The sequence below is a fragment of the Ciconia boyciana genome, chromosome 1 (genome assembly GCF_034638445.1).
Source record: "Ciconia boyciana chromosome 1, ASM3463844v1, whole genome shotgun sequence".
NCBI lineage: Eukaryota > Metazoa > Chordata > Aves > Ciconiiformes > Ciconiidae > Ciconia > Ciconia boyciana.
In genome coordinates, this window is record NC_132934.1 from 52,218,335 (window position 1) to 52,233,757 (window position 15,423).

The 15,423-nt window shown below is 41.5% G+C and overlaps 1 protein-coding gene across 2 annotated transcripts in view; it reads left to right on the top strand.

The window, feature by feature from the left end:
- ELK3 (ETS transcription factor ELK3) overlaps positions 1-15,423 on the top strand; it is a 41,207-nt gene that overhangs the window by 12,127 nt on the left and 13,657 nt on the right. For both annotated transcript variants that reach the window (XM_072865705.1, XM_072865713.1), the window contains exon 2: positions 5,420-5,628. In XM_072865705.1, the coding sequence (XP_072721806.1) occupies positions 5,422-5,628 (207 nt within the window). In that variant the 5' untranslated portion in view covers positions 5,420-5,421. The remainder of the gene's footprint in view (positions 1-5,419; positions 5,629-15,423) is intronic.

Here is a 15,423-nt window from a genome sequence, read left to right on the forward strand (position 1 = left end):
CTTTTTCTTCTAGCTTTTTCTGTGCAAGAGTCCTACAAAACTTAATGCCCCGAAGAGTATCCTACTTATCTCACAGTTCATGTCATAAATCTTTATGATACTGAGCTTTTTATTTAGCTAGCTTTGTCTCTGAGCCTCCTGGTTTTCTACTGCCTGGATTTAAGATGGCTTGCTTATTTGTTTTATTTTGCCCAGCAGGTTAATGACTTTTTTTTTTTTTTTTTGGAACTTGATGCCACTTTACTAACATTTTGTCATATGGAGTTTTATATGTATTGTCTTGGTCAAAAAAAAAAAAGGTAATGCAGCTCATCAGCACGTGTATTCATACGTCTTAACCATTTCTAGTGTAACTTGCTTAATGTTTTCATAATGCTTGCTCATGCTGGTAGAAGTCAGTCTCCATACACTAAGGGGAGAGACAGTGTTTGGCAGTTGGGCCCCTCACCTAATTGAGGAATTTGGACACCCCCTTTACAGGAAAATCATCTCTTAGTTGGGATGCTTTGCCCTGTGGACGTGTCTGTCCTTTTCTATTATTCTCTTCAGGGAGAGCTTATGGTGTTGACTTTGCTGCCGCTCCAAGTTTAGGCATTTCCGTTAGTCCCTTAGTTTGGTTGAAATGAATAGGGGCAGTATTATCCGCAGAGATACTCTGAGTTGCCTCCTTCGCACGTCAGTCCTGAACTTAGAATTTGATGTGCAGAGGTCACATTGTATCACACTGGTCATGCAGTTGGTGGGCTTTGTATGGGGGGACACACATTTGAGAGAATGTAAATTGATAATGCAGAGGGTGGTAGTGTGGTTACCTGTCACAGCTGCCTGAGAAATGGACTTTCAGAAAAGTCGGTCCTGAAATATCCTTTTGCTGTCTAACACAGCATTTCCAAGTATAATTCGTTTTAGCTATGGCAGTGATTATTTGCATCAGCGGTAGTGGTGCTGATCACAAAGTAAAATTACTAGGCTATTTAGGTCAGATCAACCTAGCAAATTTCATTTCATGGCTTAGAAAATATCTTTGACTGTCAAATGCATTGTATAAATATTTAAAAAATGGTAAGATGGCAAAAACACATGTGTTAATGGATGAAAAAATTAATTGACTCTTGTCTATATGAGTTTTGATTAGGCTTTTCATAACACAGAATATATGTTTCATACATAGGTTGCCTGTCTCATTCTGTACCATAGATGGATGTCACTATCTAAATAAGTGATTTTTTAAACCTATTTTTCTTCTAATCCATGTAATTCAGTACGTGGTTCCATGTATTATTTATTGCCCAGCATTCAAATCCTGTACTGAGCACAGAAGTAACAGGAATATTTATTATTACTATTTAATATTAATAAAGAGTTGAATGAAATGAGAAATATATTCCCTGTAGGAAGTGACCACATTCTAACACCCTTTTCTGTCAAATTAAGGCAAGACACTGAATTCCTGTTGAGTCAGTAAAAATTCCAAAGAATTAGAAAATACATAAATGAAATACAATGTTTTCTCAAGATTTCCAACTCCTCCCAATCATAATTTATAATAACTTTTAATACAGGTAGCTCATTTTTTTGTTAAATTACATGTCTTGTAATACATCTGCCATGTGATTCTTTTGCTCCACCACTCAAATGAGGCACAAGTTAAGGCTTAGTACAGTGTGTGGCCACGTTGTCCTTCCAAGAGGATAGTTAATACTTTGTGGAACCCCAAAATGGTGCCCATAGAGAAAGGCAGGTTAATACTTCCATTGACCTGATTGGAAATGAAATATTTTGCACCAGTTTAAAAATCCTGTCACTGCAGTATCTTAGATTTTTACTGTTCCCCTCTGACTCACATTTTAGAGAATGGAAATGAGATGCAAAGGTTAACACCAGTTTACCAAATTCAAGGTATTTAAGATTTTACATCACCATATATGCTGAGCACAAAGCTTCTGTTAAAGGTAATTACAGCTGTGAATATTCAGTGCAACTCAGACTTGAATGCCTTAAGTTGGGTGCTTAGAAGAAAAGGACCATACCAATTAATGATCAGGTGAAAATGTAATTTGCATGATTTGCCTTTGTATAGGAATCATATACATACAGTTGTTATACAAGCAATACGGGAAGCTTTATATGGGAATGCAGCGGCAGATGGAGTGGAGTACAATGCAGCATTGAGCTGTTTTAATCTCATTTCTATATGGGCAGTCTTGGGTCATATCCAGTAGAAGATTTATGCACGTACCAATTAAGCACATTGATGCTGAATTCTGAGGTGTGCAGGTCCTTTATAAAGCTTGTTCAGAGCTACGCGCTTGGAGAGTTGATGGTAAGGCAAGCAGGGTGGTGAGGAGCTACCTAAATTGAATCCCACCACCGCCATCTGCCCTGGATCCAGCACCTGAAGTGCCCCCCAGAGATTATGTGTGTATCTCAGCTGGTTGAAGAACTGATCACCAACAACTGAACCACTTTGAAAAAGGTGGCAGTAACCTTTTATATAATAACCTGATGGAAGTCACCTCTCCTTAGTCACCGGGACAGATAGCGTGGAGTGGGTACTCTTGTAGGATGTTCCCGCCCAGGCTCGCACTGTTCATGTGTTTTACATTACACCAATAACCTTATGGCTGAGTCACCATGAGGCCCACACTCAGTAGATAAAATGGAATGCAAAACTGTTCACATTTTACAAACGATAAGCATCAGAAAACAGGTTCATAACGGAAAGTGTAGTGCAACATTAGCTGTAGGTTACCCTGTGAGTGTTCTTGGGCAGAGGTGAATGGGGATGGAGGAGACTGCGGCAAAATGCGCTTCACTGTGAGTTCAGTTCCCCCTAAACTCTCTGAAGGGGCATGATTGCTGATGATCTGAAGGAAGATGTAATTTAAGGTCTGGATGAGAGAATTGTACGTCTGAGGTATTGTACTGTTTTGGCTAATGGCATGGTGGTGGAGTTTATATTGGTGCTTCTGTAACTCTCTTTCATCTTTAATTTCCTCAGCTGAAGTTCTACTGACAGGACTTTGTAGCGTGGGACACCTGTACACATTCTAATACCATTTTGAAGAAAGATATTTTTAAGTTACTTATAATTTTCCAGAGCAAAAAAAGTTCTGTTTGTGATTTCTTGTTTGGAAGAGTTGTACGATACAAGCTGAAATTATGCAGAGTATCGCTGTATAACATGTGATGTACAGAAGCTAAGATTATTTTAAAGTAATACAGCTGTATATACCTACATGTTTCATGAAGTTGCAAAATTTACAAATATTAATTAAAAAGTATGTATATATGGTGCCAGATTAATAGGGATACTATATTAGCTATGATGTTATAGATAAATAATCCGTTAAAGATGTTAATACTTGCACAGATGGCGTAGTTTAAAGGAACTTTTAAAGACTGTAAAATGAGTATATAAATTTCAGGTATATTTAATTCTAGCTGAGCATTTTTTTCTTGCATTACACTATGTGGAAAAGGATTTGTATAAAGTGATAAAAAATGCAATGAAGCAAATGCAACCCTTGGAAAGTGCCAAATCGTCCATATAGGCAGTTCTGTTTCAAGGATACCTGACAGTCCTGGGAGTCTCTGCCATCCCTTGAAGGTGCTATGTAGTTACTGTGTTACACAGCTGAGTGTCAGGTATAGATATTTTTGTCCTTGTCATTCAGGCCTGATTCTCGGTTAATTAGAGAAATGAGGCTTTTGCAGGGATAATAAAACTATCATTAATTCTGCAAACACTTGTTTGGCCAGTGTACTTAGAAATTATTTGGACCAAAATAGAGCTCCAAATTCTGTTTTTTTCTGTAAAACTATTGACAACATTCTCTAGTATCTTTAACTCGCTTTCACACTAGTGAAGCTTAATGCAATTTATTTTCCTTTATACTAGTGAAGCTTATGCAACATGATTTCCTTAGTGCTGGGGCAGACTTGAGGAGGCAAATCTTCCCTCCGCCGCCTGCTGCACTGTTCCATGTGGTAGATAGTTAGAAGTCTTGTGCCCTCTCGTGGTCAGCACACCAAGGGAAACGTCAGGCAGTAAGCCTGGCATATTCTGGCTGTGTAACCTATTAGGACACAAACAGTAATATATTAGGAAAGAAAATGAGCAAAGAAGTTAAAAATCATGAGCTTGTTTAGATAAAGACAAAAATATCTATTGACCTATTGTTACATGTACGAAGATAAGTCCGGTAATAATTAGCCCTATAGTAAGTTAACCCAGTAATGCCGGCATCTTTTAAATCTGCGTTAGTTAGACATAACATGTCCAAATTAAGTATCAGAAGAGGCCAAGAAAAAATTATTTGATACAGCATTAACATGCTAAGGCTGGCAATGTTGTTGAAAGCGGGGGAAAATCTCATTTTGAAGTTCTGTAGTTTAAAAGGTCAATTTTAGCTACATCTTCATTACAATAATAAATTGTCTTCAGTGGTAATGCTCCCAAGTTTTAAGTTGTGTATATGCCTGTGCTGAGTTGGAATATAGTAATTCTTAACTTTATCCTATTGCAGTGCCTGAAAAAAAGGTTTATTCTAGGGAGGGCTCAGTAGCAGAGGCAGTTAGCAGAGAAAAAAATATTCAAACAACCTCTAGCAGAGAAAAAATATTCCAACAACCTTAGAAGTGAGACTCAGGCACTATTAAAAATATTCCTAGTCCTCAGTCGTACATATGATAATGAAAGGAAAGATCCCTGTTGGAGAAAGGTTCAGGGTAAACATCACTTACTTTACTGTGCTTAAGTGTACTGAACTTTCAGCATTTCTGCAAGATAGATAATATCTTTTGAGCTATTTGAAATGGCAAACAAAAGCAGCAAGAGCCATTTCAGGCCCTGGAAGAAACAAAATAGACAAAGGGCATATGACGCTGGGAAGGCAGGTGCGTGTGGTGGGAGGGGGAAAGAGTGTGGTTTCTGGTCCTCTAACCAAAGGCAACTGCTCTGGTCTGCCCTTTTCCTCCCCTTCTTCACAGTGACATATCCGAACAAGTTCAGTATACTTCTCATGACAGTAAACAGCAGTTTTTCGGCTCAGTGGATAGTTACATCAAGTCCTCCCCCCCCCCCCCGCCAATGTTCCTTTTAAGGGTTGTTGCACACATTGCATTGAAGACACCAACTGGAGATGACCCTGTACCATGTGAACCATGCGGGCAATGCTTTTCCAAATACTTACTCTATCTTATGCGTCCCTTCAGAAAATAGCAGTGGAAAAAATACTGAAACGGGAGTGCAAGACCTGTAGGTCTTGTGAATGTTTGGTTGTAAATGATATAGTAGCTTCCTTTGCTCAATTACGTAGGATGACGCCTACACAGGGCTTTTTACTGAAATGAGCGTTGGGTGGAACACCTGCTCCCAAATGTTTTTCACACTGTTGCTCTCCTTTGTCCCTTGTAGGTATGGAGAGTGCAATCACACTGTGGCAGTTCCTTTTGCAGTTGCTGCTAGACCAGAAACATGAGCACCTGATTTGCTGGACGTCTAATGATGGCGAATTCAAGCTACTCAAGGCAGAAGAAGTGGCTAAGCTGTGGGGACTCAGAAAAAACAAAACTAATATGAATTATGACAAGCTGAGCCGAGCGCTCAGATACTATTATGACAAGGTAAATTTTGTTATTCTCATGCAGACTAAGAAAATAGAAACACTACCATTTAATATTTCACCTCTATGTGGAAGCTATTCAAAAGTTCCTCTAACTAATTTTTACAACAGACAACAGTATTGAAGGCAAGCACGGTGGAGGTAAGAGGGCAGCTGAAAGATGCACAGGAAAACACTGCACATCCCATTTCCTGAGGAGGGGAGGTTTTGACCTAGGTTTACACTTACTGATGCTTTCATGTGTTTATGCGTTTGGCTACCCAATATTTTCTGTAGCTTTTGACAACAATAAAATAACTGTTGATAACTGAGAACTGTTTGATTATTACAGCCTGCACAGGATCTTCTGGAATGCAGGGAGGTGGTAGAAAGCAGTGATACTGCAATGCAGCAGGCAGAGTGGCAGCTTTACCAGCAGGTCATCACCTATGTCAGAACAAGGAAAAGACAAACAACCAACCCAACAGCATAGAGGGTGGGGTTCAGTTTTCACAGTTTTCATGGGACGCATCTTTTGGAGCATAGATCCTGTTGGCCAGTGTTTTAGCTAGTCTTGCCTGAGCTTTCTGGTAAATCTTTTCTACAATTGTATTGGGTTCTAATTTATTAGCTGGAAATACAATGCTGAAACAGTTATATGGTTATGACAGTGCAGTATTACCTCAGCAGGATCTTACTGTAACTATTCCTTTGTTAATGCTCAGTGTTTCTAAGAGTTTGGAAATTTTCCACCATGTCATTTTAGGACAAAATCTGTGTTAGTTTCAACAGTAGTCTAGATTATATGTTGCTATCATTTAATTAGCAGCAATATATATGAGAGGGTACTAATGTGATGTCTTACTGGATGAAAGTGTAGAATAAGATTGGCAAACAGGGAAAAGCAGCTGGTCGGATGGCGGGTGTCAGAGCAGGGATGTGTTTGGGTCTATTTTTCAAGGTAGTAATCTCGTGCTGAGCTCATCTCAGGTGAAGACTGTATTTGCTGTAGAAAGTTACATTTACTCCCACTTGGGAACTTACCTTCTGGGTGTCTCAAGTCAAAGTAGTGGAACGTGTGCTTTGGTAGGGGTTTCTTCATCCAATTTTTCTGCCCTTGCAAGACCTACTGAATTTTGCCCCTCCTTCACGGATACATCTGTTGAGGTTTGATAGAACTAATAAGACGCAAGGAGTCAGCACAGTTTAGGCAGCAACCTTATAACTGGCAAGCTGTGGTTATTTGCGCGCTCTCAGAAGCTGGTTACAGGCAGATAGTGTAGGCATAAACTTAGTGCAGAGCTGTTGGCTGTTGAGAGCTCCACTTTCAACCTCTGTATTTAAAACTGAAATAATAACATATTGAACATAGTAATCTGGAATTATTTAAATCACTCAATTTGCTTCTGATTTTCAGACATCATGAGCATGCCCACAATCTAGAAGAGGTCAGTAGAGGTTACTGGTAGCTAGCACCTCTGAAAATAAAATTTCTGTGGTGTAGTGGGAGTTCATAAGATCACTGTCACTCTTGTGAAACCATCCTTCACTTTGACATTTAGTCTTTGGTCTTATTCTTCAGCATGAAGCAAGGTGCAACAGTACAACAGAGAATGCAGAAATGAGAACAGGGCGTAACCAGGATATGTATTAGATTGCTATAACAGAAAGATATTTGAAAGGAATCTCTCAGATGTGTCAAGATACTAGAAGGAAAAAATTGTAGAACACAAATACGGAGGTGCTAAAATGTCTTGCATATTCACCCTTCTCAATTTTAGACTCCAGCAAATTCAAGGAGTTTCCAGATTGTTTCTCCAGCCTTTTTTGGATGAACATTGCATTGTTTTTACTAATTAATATTGAATCTTTTCAGGATTAGTTCCCCTTAAATGGATTTTTTTACAATATGTCTAAATTAATAGGTTTTACTATTTCCTATATTCTTGAAGATTAAATACTAAAAAGAAGGACTGTTATAGATTTTGTATATTAAAAAGTAAAACTTCATAGCCATGCTTAATGGTCCATTCTCATCTTGATTTTCAGAAAAGGCAGTGAGATGAGATTATACAGCGAGTATACACCAGTGTTCAGCACAGTTATGGCATGCTTGCTGCCTGCACAAGGCAGAGGAAACTAGATATTGTTGCTGAACTGAGCTCAGAGTACTGTTGTCATGTATTATTTGTAGTGCGGTAATTCTTGAAGGGCACAGTGGGGCTGGGCGCTATGCAGCCAGTCTAACACAGAAATAAAAAACCATCTTGACTGCAAATTAACTGTGCACAATTTGATGATCAGACTTTTCATTACTCGCATTGGAATTTGGAAGGACTCCTCCTGTAAGAATTTTTTAGTTTCGGATTTAGAGCTGCAAGTTCTGCAATGAAATGTTTTCAGTATTTTGTCCACTAGAAGTCAGATTTTTCCACTTAACACATTTCAAAGGTGGCCTGACTGAGAAGGCACAAAAGGATTCAGAGAGGACAGTGCAGCGGCTGTTCCAAGCAGTTGGTGTGATGAATTCCCTTTCACTAAGTGCTAAAAAGGCTTCTGCTCAGCATGGGGAAGCTCGCTTCATTATATGACTCTAACCCCTCTGATTATAAACTTGACTGGGATCAATGGAGCCAGAGTGCCTGCTGGTGAATGAACAGCAGCATATCCAGGCAGAGCCCAAATACACAGTTAGTGACTGAACAGACATTGCTTAAAAACAAGGGACGAGATATTTGTAGCACTTGTCCTTTGAGATCTCTCTGATCTCTTCAAATCAATGGAATATAATGGCTCTTTACTTGAGGCTCCCTTTCTTCTTTTATCCCTTAGCCTTTTTTTTTTACCCTTGTACTGTTTTCAGTCGCCCCCCACAGCACACACCCTTGTCATCTATTTTGTCTCTGCTCACGCAGCATCTGCCAGAGGAGTGGCTGTACAGTTTCTTCACCAAGGGCTCTGGCTGAGATGATTGCTTGCTGTTCTTACAGCTGCTTTCTTGGACTGTGTGCTCTCTTCTGTCTGCAAATTTTATCTAGGTGTGGCACAAGGATTTTGGCTGTTTTTCCAGGAGTTCTGCAGCCCAATGGAGGTTGTAGCTCCTAGATGGAAAGAAGGATAAGCTCCTTCTTCTCCATGTATTGTCATGAGGGTTTGAACCCCAAACCAAAACCATGGCTATTGCTATTTAAATGGAAGGAGTAACTCCTTTAGCAGTAAACAGTGGGAGCTTCTCGCTCTCTGTGTGGGTATGGTGTGTTGTGTCCTGTTGGTTCCCAGGCAGTGGAGAAGGGCAGATTATTAGGAGAGTGCAGAGGGACAAGGGAACTTGCTGCAGGTTTTGAAGTGTGAGAGATGCTGGCATAAGATAGCAGATAAGGAGTCCTAGTAGGCTGATAGGAAGTGCTCAGCAGTGGGTTCAGTCCTAAACGCTTCCTCTGCCTTCAGTTCAGTCTATGCTGCATAGCACAGAAAGGGAAGAAGTTGAGGAGGGAAGGAAAGGCTCCTTGGCATTCTTCTTTCCTTTCCGCAAAACAAAGGGGGAAGGGCTGGTGAGGTGAAAGACCCTCTCAGACTTCTGCGCTCCTCTCCCCTGGACCATTCACCAATTCATGCGATAAACCAAGAGAAGTCTAGACCCTGAGGTAGCCTTAAGGAGCCTTCTGAGATCCTTGTCCCCTCTCCCTTGCTGTTGGCAGTGATGGATGTGTTGGCAGCTGGATGTGCTGGGGCAAATGGTATGCACACTGAGCAAATGGGATAAACATTGTGCTGCAGGCTGGGGAGTGGCAGCAGGAAAGGCAAGAGGCAGAATTCTGGACAAGACTTCGTTTGGGTTGTAGAATTATTGACAGGGACTTCTCTACCTATAACCCAAATGATCTGGCAGCATGTGAGTGTGAGGCAAAGGGGAGTGAATTTTTAGAAATTATGGTGGCACATGGGATGGGCCTTCCTTTCTTGGGCTGCCCTCTGCTGCTGCTGCATACAGCTGACACTAACTGAGCTACTGCTTCATGGTTTGTCTTTGAAATTATTCACCATGGAGAAATAAAAACTGATCACTGGATAAATGGAGGTTTATGAGCTCTGCCATTTTGCTTGGGGGGAACACTGGCTTGTTAAAATTCATCATCTGATTCATCTGAACTTAAAAGTAAATTAATTCCAGTACTGGAGAAAAATAACACAATTAGGACAAGTTCCTTAGCCTGGCTTTGAAAGCAAGCATGACGTGCTATTGAGGCTGATGGCTAGATTTATGCTAAATTCACATATAAAGCACCCCAGGAAACGTAGTATGTGACATGTCTTGATTGTAATTTGCTGCCATGATTCTGGTTGCTAAAGGTTTGTAGATAATCTGAAGACTTTCCATTTCCTGTTTCATATGTTACCCAAATTCCCCTCCCCCTTTATATTTAATGCATTTCCCCTGTTGCCTCAACAGAGCAGCAGAACAGATGACAGATAGTGCTGAGGAAAGGCATCATGTGCTCTCTCTACCTACAGCTTGAGCAGCATGTTCATCATGTCACACACTTCTGCCGGTCAGAAATCTCTTGTAATGCTTTCAGGCAAGGAAACCCTTCACATCTGTTCCCACGCAGAGCACTTTAGTTTGATGTGTAGAACTAGAATGCCTTTATAAGTAGGATTAGTAGGTTTCTTTTTGTTGAAGTTGCCCAGTTACTTTGTTTTTCTGATAGCTGTAATGACAGATACCTTTTGGAAGCCTCTAGAGGTTTCAGGACTACTAAAGGTCCCTGTGAATATTTCAAGATGACACCACAAGAGGGAAGCTAGTGAGTTTTCCCCATGAGGGTTTTTTCTGAGGGAAGCAGGGTGAATCCAGGAAATTACATGCAGATACTGACATTAATAGGATGTAACAGTTGTGGAAGTCAAGCCCTCAGAAGTTAGGAAATGCAAGAATCACAGTTCCCTGGGTAACCTTAATGTTTGTATGAGTTATACTGCATCTTTAATTACACAGTCACATACTGTTGTGATGAGCAGCTATTTAATATTTTTGCATCCTCTCTGAACAGTATGTGGCCCCAGGCTTTACTCAGTGAGTGCTATTCAATCAGTATTCTAAAGACAGAATAAATCATTTTAGTTTCAGTTAATGGCTGCCCACTTCTTTAGATGGGTTGGCAGTATGATGTATAGTATATAAATAATGTGGGCTTCTCTGTGCTTGTTGCAGTGCAGGGGACAGAGCTTCTCAGGTGCTTTTAGGATTCAGAGGTGTCCATGGCATTCCCTCCCCTCCCATAACGGGTCAGACCCAGTAGCCTGGTTACTAGTTCCTATTTTTAATGCCCAAGTGTGGGTAGCAGCATGGAATAATTGTTTTGGGAAGATGGTCCCTTGCTTGGTCTGCTTACAGAACTTAAGGATATAAAGTGATAATGGAAAATATTATTTTGCTTTTGGGAAGGTCTTCTCTTGAGTTACCTCAGGGGAAATAGAATATTACAATGAAACAATATCGGTATGATGGTGCTAGAGTACCAGCTATACGTTTTGTAGTGGTACAGTTAAGAGGTGTTATAAGGAAATACTTAAGAAGCATTAGAAAATAGCTTTATAGAGAATTGGAAGGAGCTTCTTTCAAGAGTGATGTGTGGAAGTCAAGAAAGTGCTTGTTTGAAATGGCATAAAAGTGGCTACTGAGTGCTGTCCTTACGGAAAGATGGGAGTAAAGAATTTTGATACTTAGTAAGAGATGATGGGTGGAGGAGAAAACCCAAGAACCCCCTTGAAAGGAGTGACAAATAGTTCATGTTTGATGTGAGAGGAAAGGGACGCCCAGTGAACTGCAGCAGAGAGAGCAGAGAACCTGGCCGAAGGTGCCAGCTAGAGGAATGGCCTTTGCCTTCCAGATGGAGGTGGATGAGGAAAGACTGAAATCCAGTTAAATGAGAGCCTTGTGCTTCCAAAGGTCGATACAGGTGCACCTGTCCCTCCATCAAAAATTTCACAAAGTCTAGCTTCTACGCACCCAGTATAATAAGCATAAGTGCATAAAGTATGATGTTAACAGAATCTGCCTGCCTGCACACGCTGATGTGGACACATGCCCCATTTTTTGGAGCAAACCATGCAGCCACAGGTACCTCCTGCCAGCTTACGTACTTCAGACATTGGAGTGTCAGCTCTCTCTCTGGGTAGGGTTCCCAATAGCTGGAGGCAGCCCGGCTCCCTCCTCATAGAGTCCTGTGAGGAATTCATAGCCTAAGTGTCCCTACACGTGTTGCATCCCTCGGTACTCTTGGAGTCAGGGAACTTGCAACACATCCAAATGGGAGTTAAGTGCAGCAGCTACAGCTCTGGTCCTTCTCCTTCTCTGTCCAAGCAGCGACGTTTAGTACTTACAGACAAGTTCATCCTGTTCTGCCATCAATTTTGAGATCTCAGGCACCCTGATTATAGGTCACTTCCCGGGAGGAGGAAAAAAGTCCCAATCTGGTCTTCCTGCTCCTGAGGCCCCTCATTAGTCTGAAGTTCAGCTAGGAACTGGGTCCCATTTCCCAGCTCAGTCTCTCAAGTGGCTCCTGCAGCCAGCAAACTTGCTAGCTAACATGTTTGAGCCAAGCCACTAAAATCCTTGTGTCACACTGGTAGTATAGTTACACCTTAGCTCTAAATGGCTCAAACAGGGAGTAAGAGTCAGAGCTGATGAAACTAAACCACAAACACATGATGGAAGAAACAAAGTCTGAGGTGCACCAGTGCACAGGAAAACTTCTGGGAGGAAAGAAAAAAAATGGAAAGAAGCCCAGAGGTCATATGCTGTTGAGATGGGCAAACAGCTCCTGTGTATTTCGGGAGGGCTTCCAAAAGTAGTAGTGCATATGCATAGCTGACACCAAAAAACCCCCAACCACACTATAGCCTGGTTTAAGCTGCAGAGGGAACCAGGCCACCGAGCCTTTGGCATTTAGCTCAGCCAACTGGTCTGTGGAGAAGGATGGGGGAGAGACCCATCCCTCCAGCTAGTGATTCAGAGCACTTGGGTAAGGCTGGTTTTGGAGGTGCTCATAAAGTGAGTGTCTGAAGTGATGTGGTGTGAATAAGTCTGAGCTCCGTAACACGTCTGATGCGCTAGAGCAGACATCAGGCAGTGCTGTACCCAGTTCGTATCAGCAGCTTTCAAAGCACTTTGCAGTGGGAGGTGGTCATGTTTACTGTAGTCATTGTTTTATAAACTGCGGACAGAGGAGGGGAAGTGTAAAGTGTTCAAGTGAGAAACAGTCAAGAAGCCAGCAGAAGAGGGACATTCCCAGCTCCCTGCCCTCTTTCTAAATGTCAGAGTGCTGTCTCCTGATAAGATTTTTTTTTTTAAGCTGTTGGACTGGAGCCCCTGCTCCTGGCCTGGTTGTCCAGTTCTCCTCCCCAGCAGCTGCACTGGCCCAGCAGTCGCCTTCCCCAGCAGCACAGCCCCGGAGCTCCCTGCAGCCCTGGCTGGCAGCCACTAGCACTTATTGCAAGCCTACTCACGAGGGAATTTACCTAGAAAATTCAAACAACAACAACAAAAGGCCTAAACGTGCACATAAACTTACTGTCCTGCTACCAAGCAAGTGGTCTAGTCTCCCTGCAAATGCAGTCCTTAATATAATGAAGCTTTCTTTGCGCTTTCAAACTGAGGGTGGAAAACCCCTGCTTGTCATGATGCCTGTCACTGTCTTCTGTGGTTTGAACCATCGTCCACAGCTCAGAGTGATTCTGACAGATCACTGAGGTGATGGTAAAAATAAGCTGCTTTTTACCTTCACTTCAATTATTTGTCAAAAAAATTTGGAAAAGTCAGTGGCATTTCAGAAGCACTTAATTAGTTTGCATCTTTATTTTCTCTTACACACATTTAAGAGAAGCCTGCGAAGTGCTTGAGGGATCTGCACTTGAATCCTTTTCATCTCCAGCCATCGTTAAGTGGGCCTTTGCTGCAGGCTTATGGAGTCAGAGGAGCCACACTGAGAGACCTTCTTAAAATATAACTATATTTAATAATAACAGAGGAAGTATAAACTCACCAGCCCGTTCGGTTGCTTTTTATAGCAACATTCCCCTGTTTCAACCTGCACTGGTGTAAAAGTGCCACCCTTAAATACATTTAATTGTGTTCTGCTGGGAGTCACATTTTCTGAGTAGGATCTCGGTTGCCAGTGCTTGATGTAACAATAACTCAAAGCTGCCGGGAGCAGAGGGGAGGTATTATTTTAAATTAAAAAATATATATTAAAAAAAGAAAACAAAATCTAGTTGGGGTGTTTCTTTTCGTATGTGAATAATTTGGAGGTTTTGCCTTTTTCAAGAAGAATGTAATATTGAGAGCGCAGAAAAAGTGTGTCCATCCAACGTTTCACCTAATTAGCACAAAAAAAAAATCTAGGCCAAGCTCAAAGCCATGGGAATTAAAGCTTACGCAGACTGAGATCCTGTGGGCTAACTATATGTCCTGAACTTTTGGAGGGCAAAAATAGGCATTGCAGGATGCGCCACGAGGGTAGACATGCATACAGTTCAGCATGGAAGAGGGCAGTTTTGTGCCTTTAGTCTGAGCTTGCTGAATTTAATTCTCCTCCTCGCTACAGATCCCTGTTATCAACTTGGGAAACAACTTTCTCCATTTGTGCCGCAGCTCCTGACCTGTGAAGCAAAGCTACATCCCAGGGCTTTTTGTAGGATTAATTTTGTATTCAAGAAGGTGCCTGAATGAAATGCCAGGACATTCAGATAGATGAATTACAGAGTGCAGTAGCTGAGCTGAAAGGCAGAAGAGATTCCAATACCCAAGTGCAGGCTCTTCTTTCCCAAAATGAGCCTTGTTTTTGTAACAAAAAAAGATGTAGTGCGGGCACTGCAAGCACCCAGCACTAGGTACTGTCCATATGTAAATAGGGATGATGCTTGTATTCCTTTTTATTTCTTTTTTTTTTTTTTCATTTTCAATCAATTTAACGATTGTTTCCTCTACTGGTCTCAGAATCTGTGGTAGAATGAAAAGCAAATTAGATTTTTAGGACTAATGTAAATATTTACATTCCCATATGTACAGCAAAGCAAATGTCTGGTTGCAGAGTACCAGCTGGAGGTGCAGCATACGTGCTGCACTAAAGGGAAGCTTCTTGGAAAGGGTTTTTCAGAGGTGTCTTAAAGACAAACTCTCTACCAGGGGCTTCAAGAAGAGAGAAATCACTATGGAAATCTCAGGAAATATTGCTTCTTGTCTTCCATAGCTCTTGGCTTAGGGTGGTAAATGTTCCAGTCCTTTTCCAAGGCCAGGCCAGCACCTGGTGCCATAAAGTGCCTCTGTGGAGGAGCTCACATCGTATCCTTGGGGATACCGCGCATTGTGTTAGAGCAGGCAGCATACCCAGGTTTGCAGTAAGAGAGCTAGGACTAGAAATGGGACCCTCGTGAAAGATTTCCATTTCAAAGGGAATCAGTTCTTTCCATAAAGGGGGCACTTTTATTATGGCAAATATGAAGAAAAAAATAAGTAGTTCTACAAACCTTTGAGAGGTTTGGGATTTTTTTCAGTAATTAATTATTTCAATAGCCAGTTTAGACTGATGAAAACCTGCCTGCACCAGTGAGCATCCTGAGCCTAATGCAAACCTGGGGACAGCACAGGGGATACAGCAGGACACAAGCACTTTTCCAACCCATGCAAGCGATTGCATTTGTTGCAGATATAGTTCATGACTGTTGAAAGAAGGACGGTCACCGTCAGCCTAGGTCAATCCTTCTGCACACCGTCAGGAAGAGAGGGTAAATGACTGGAGCAGGGAGGCTGAGGTGG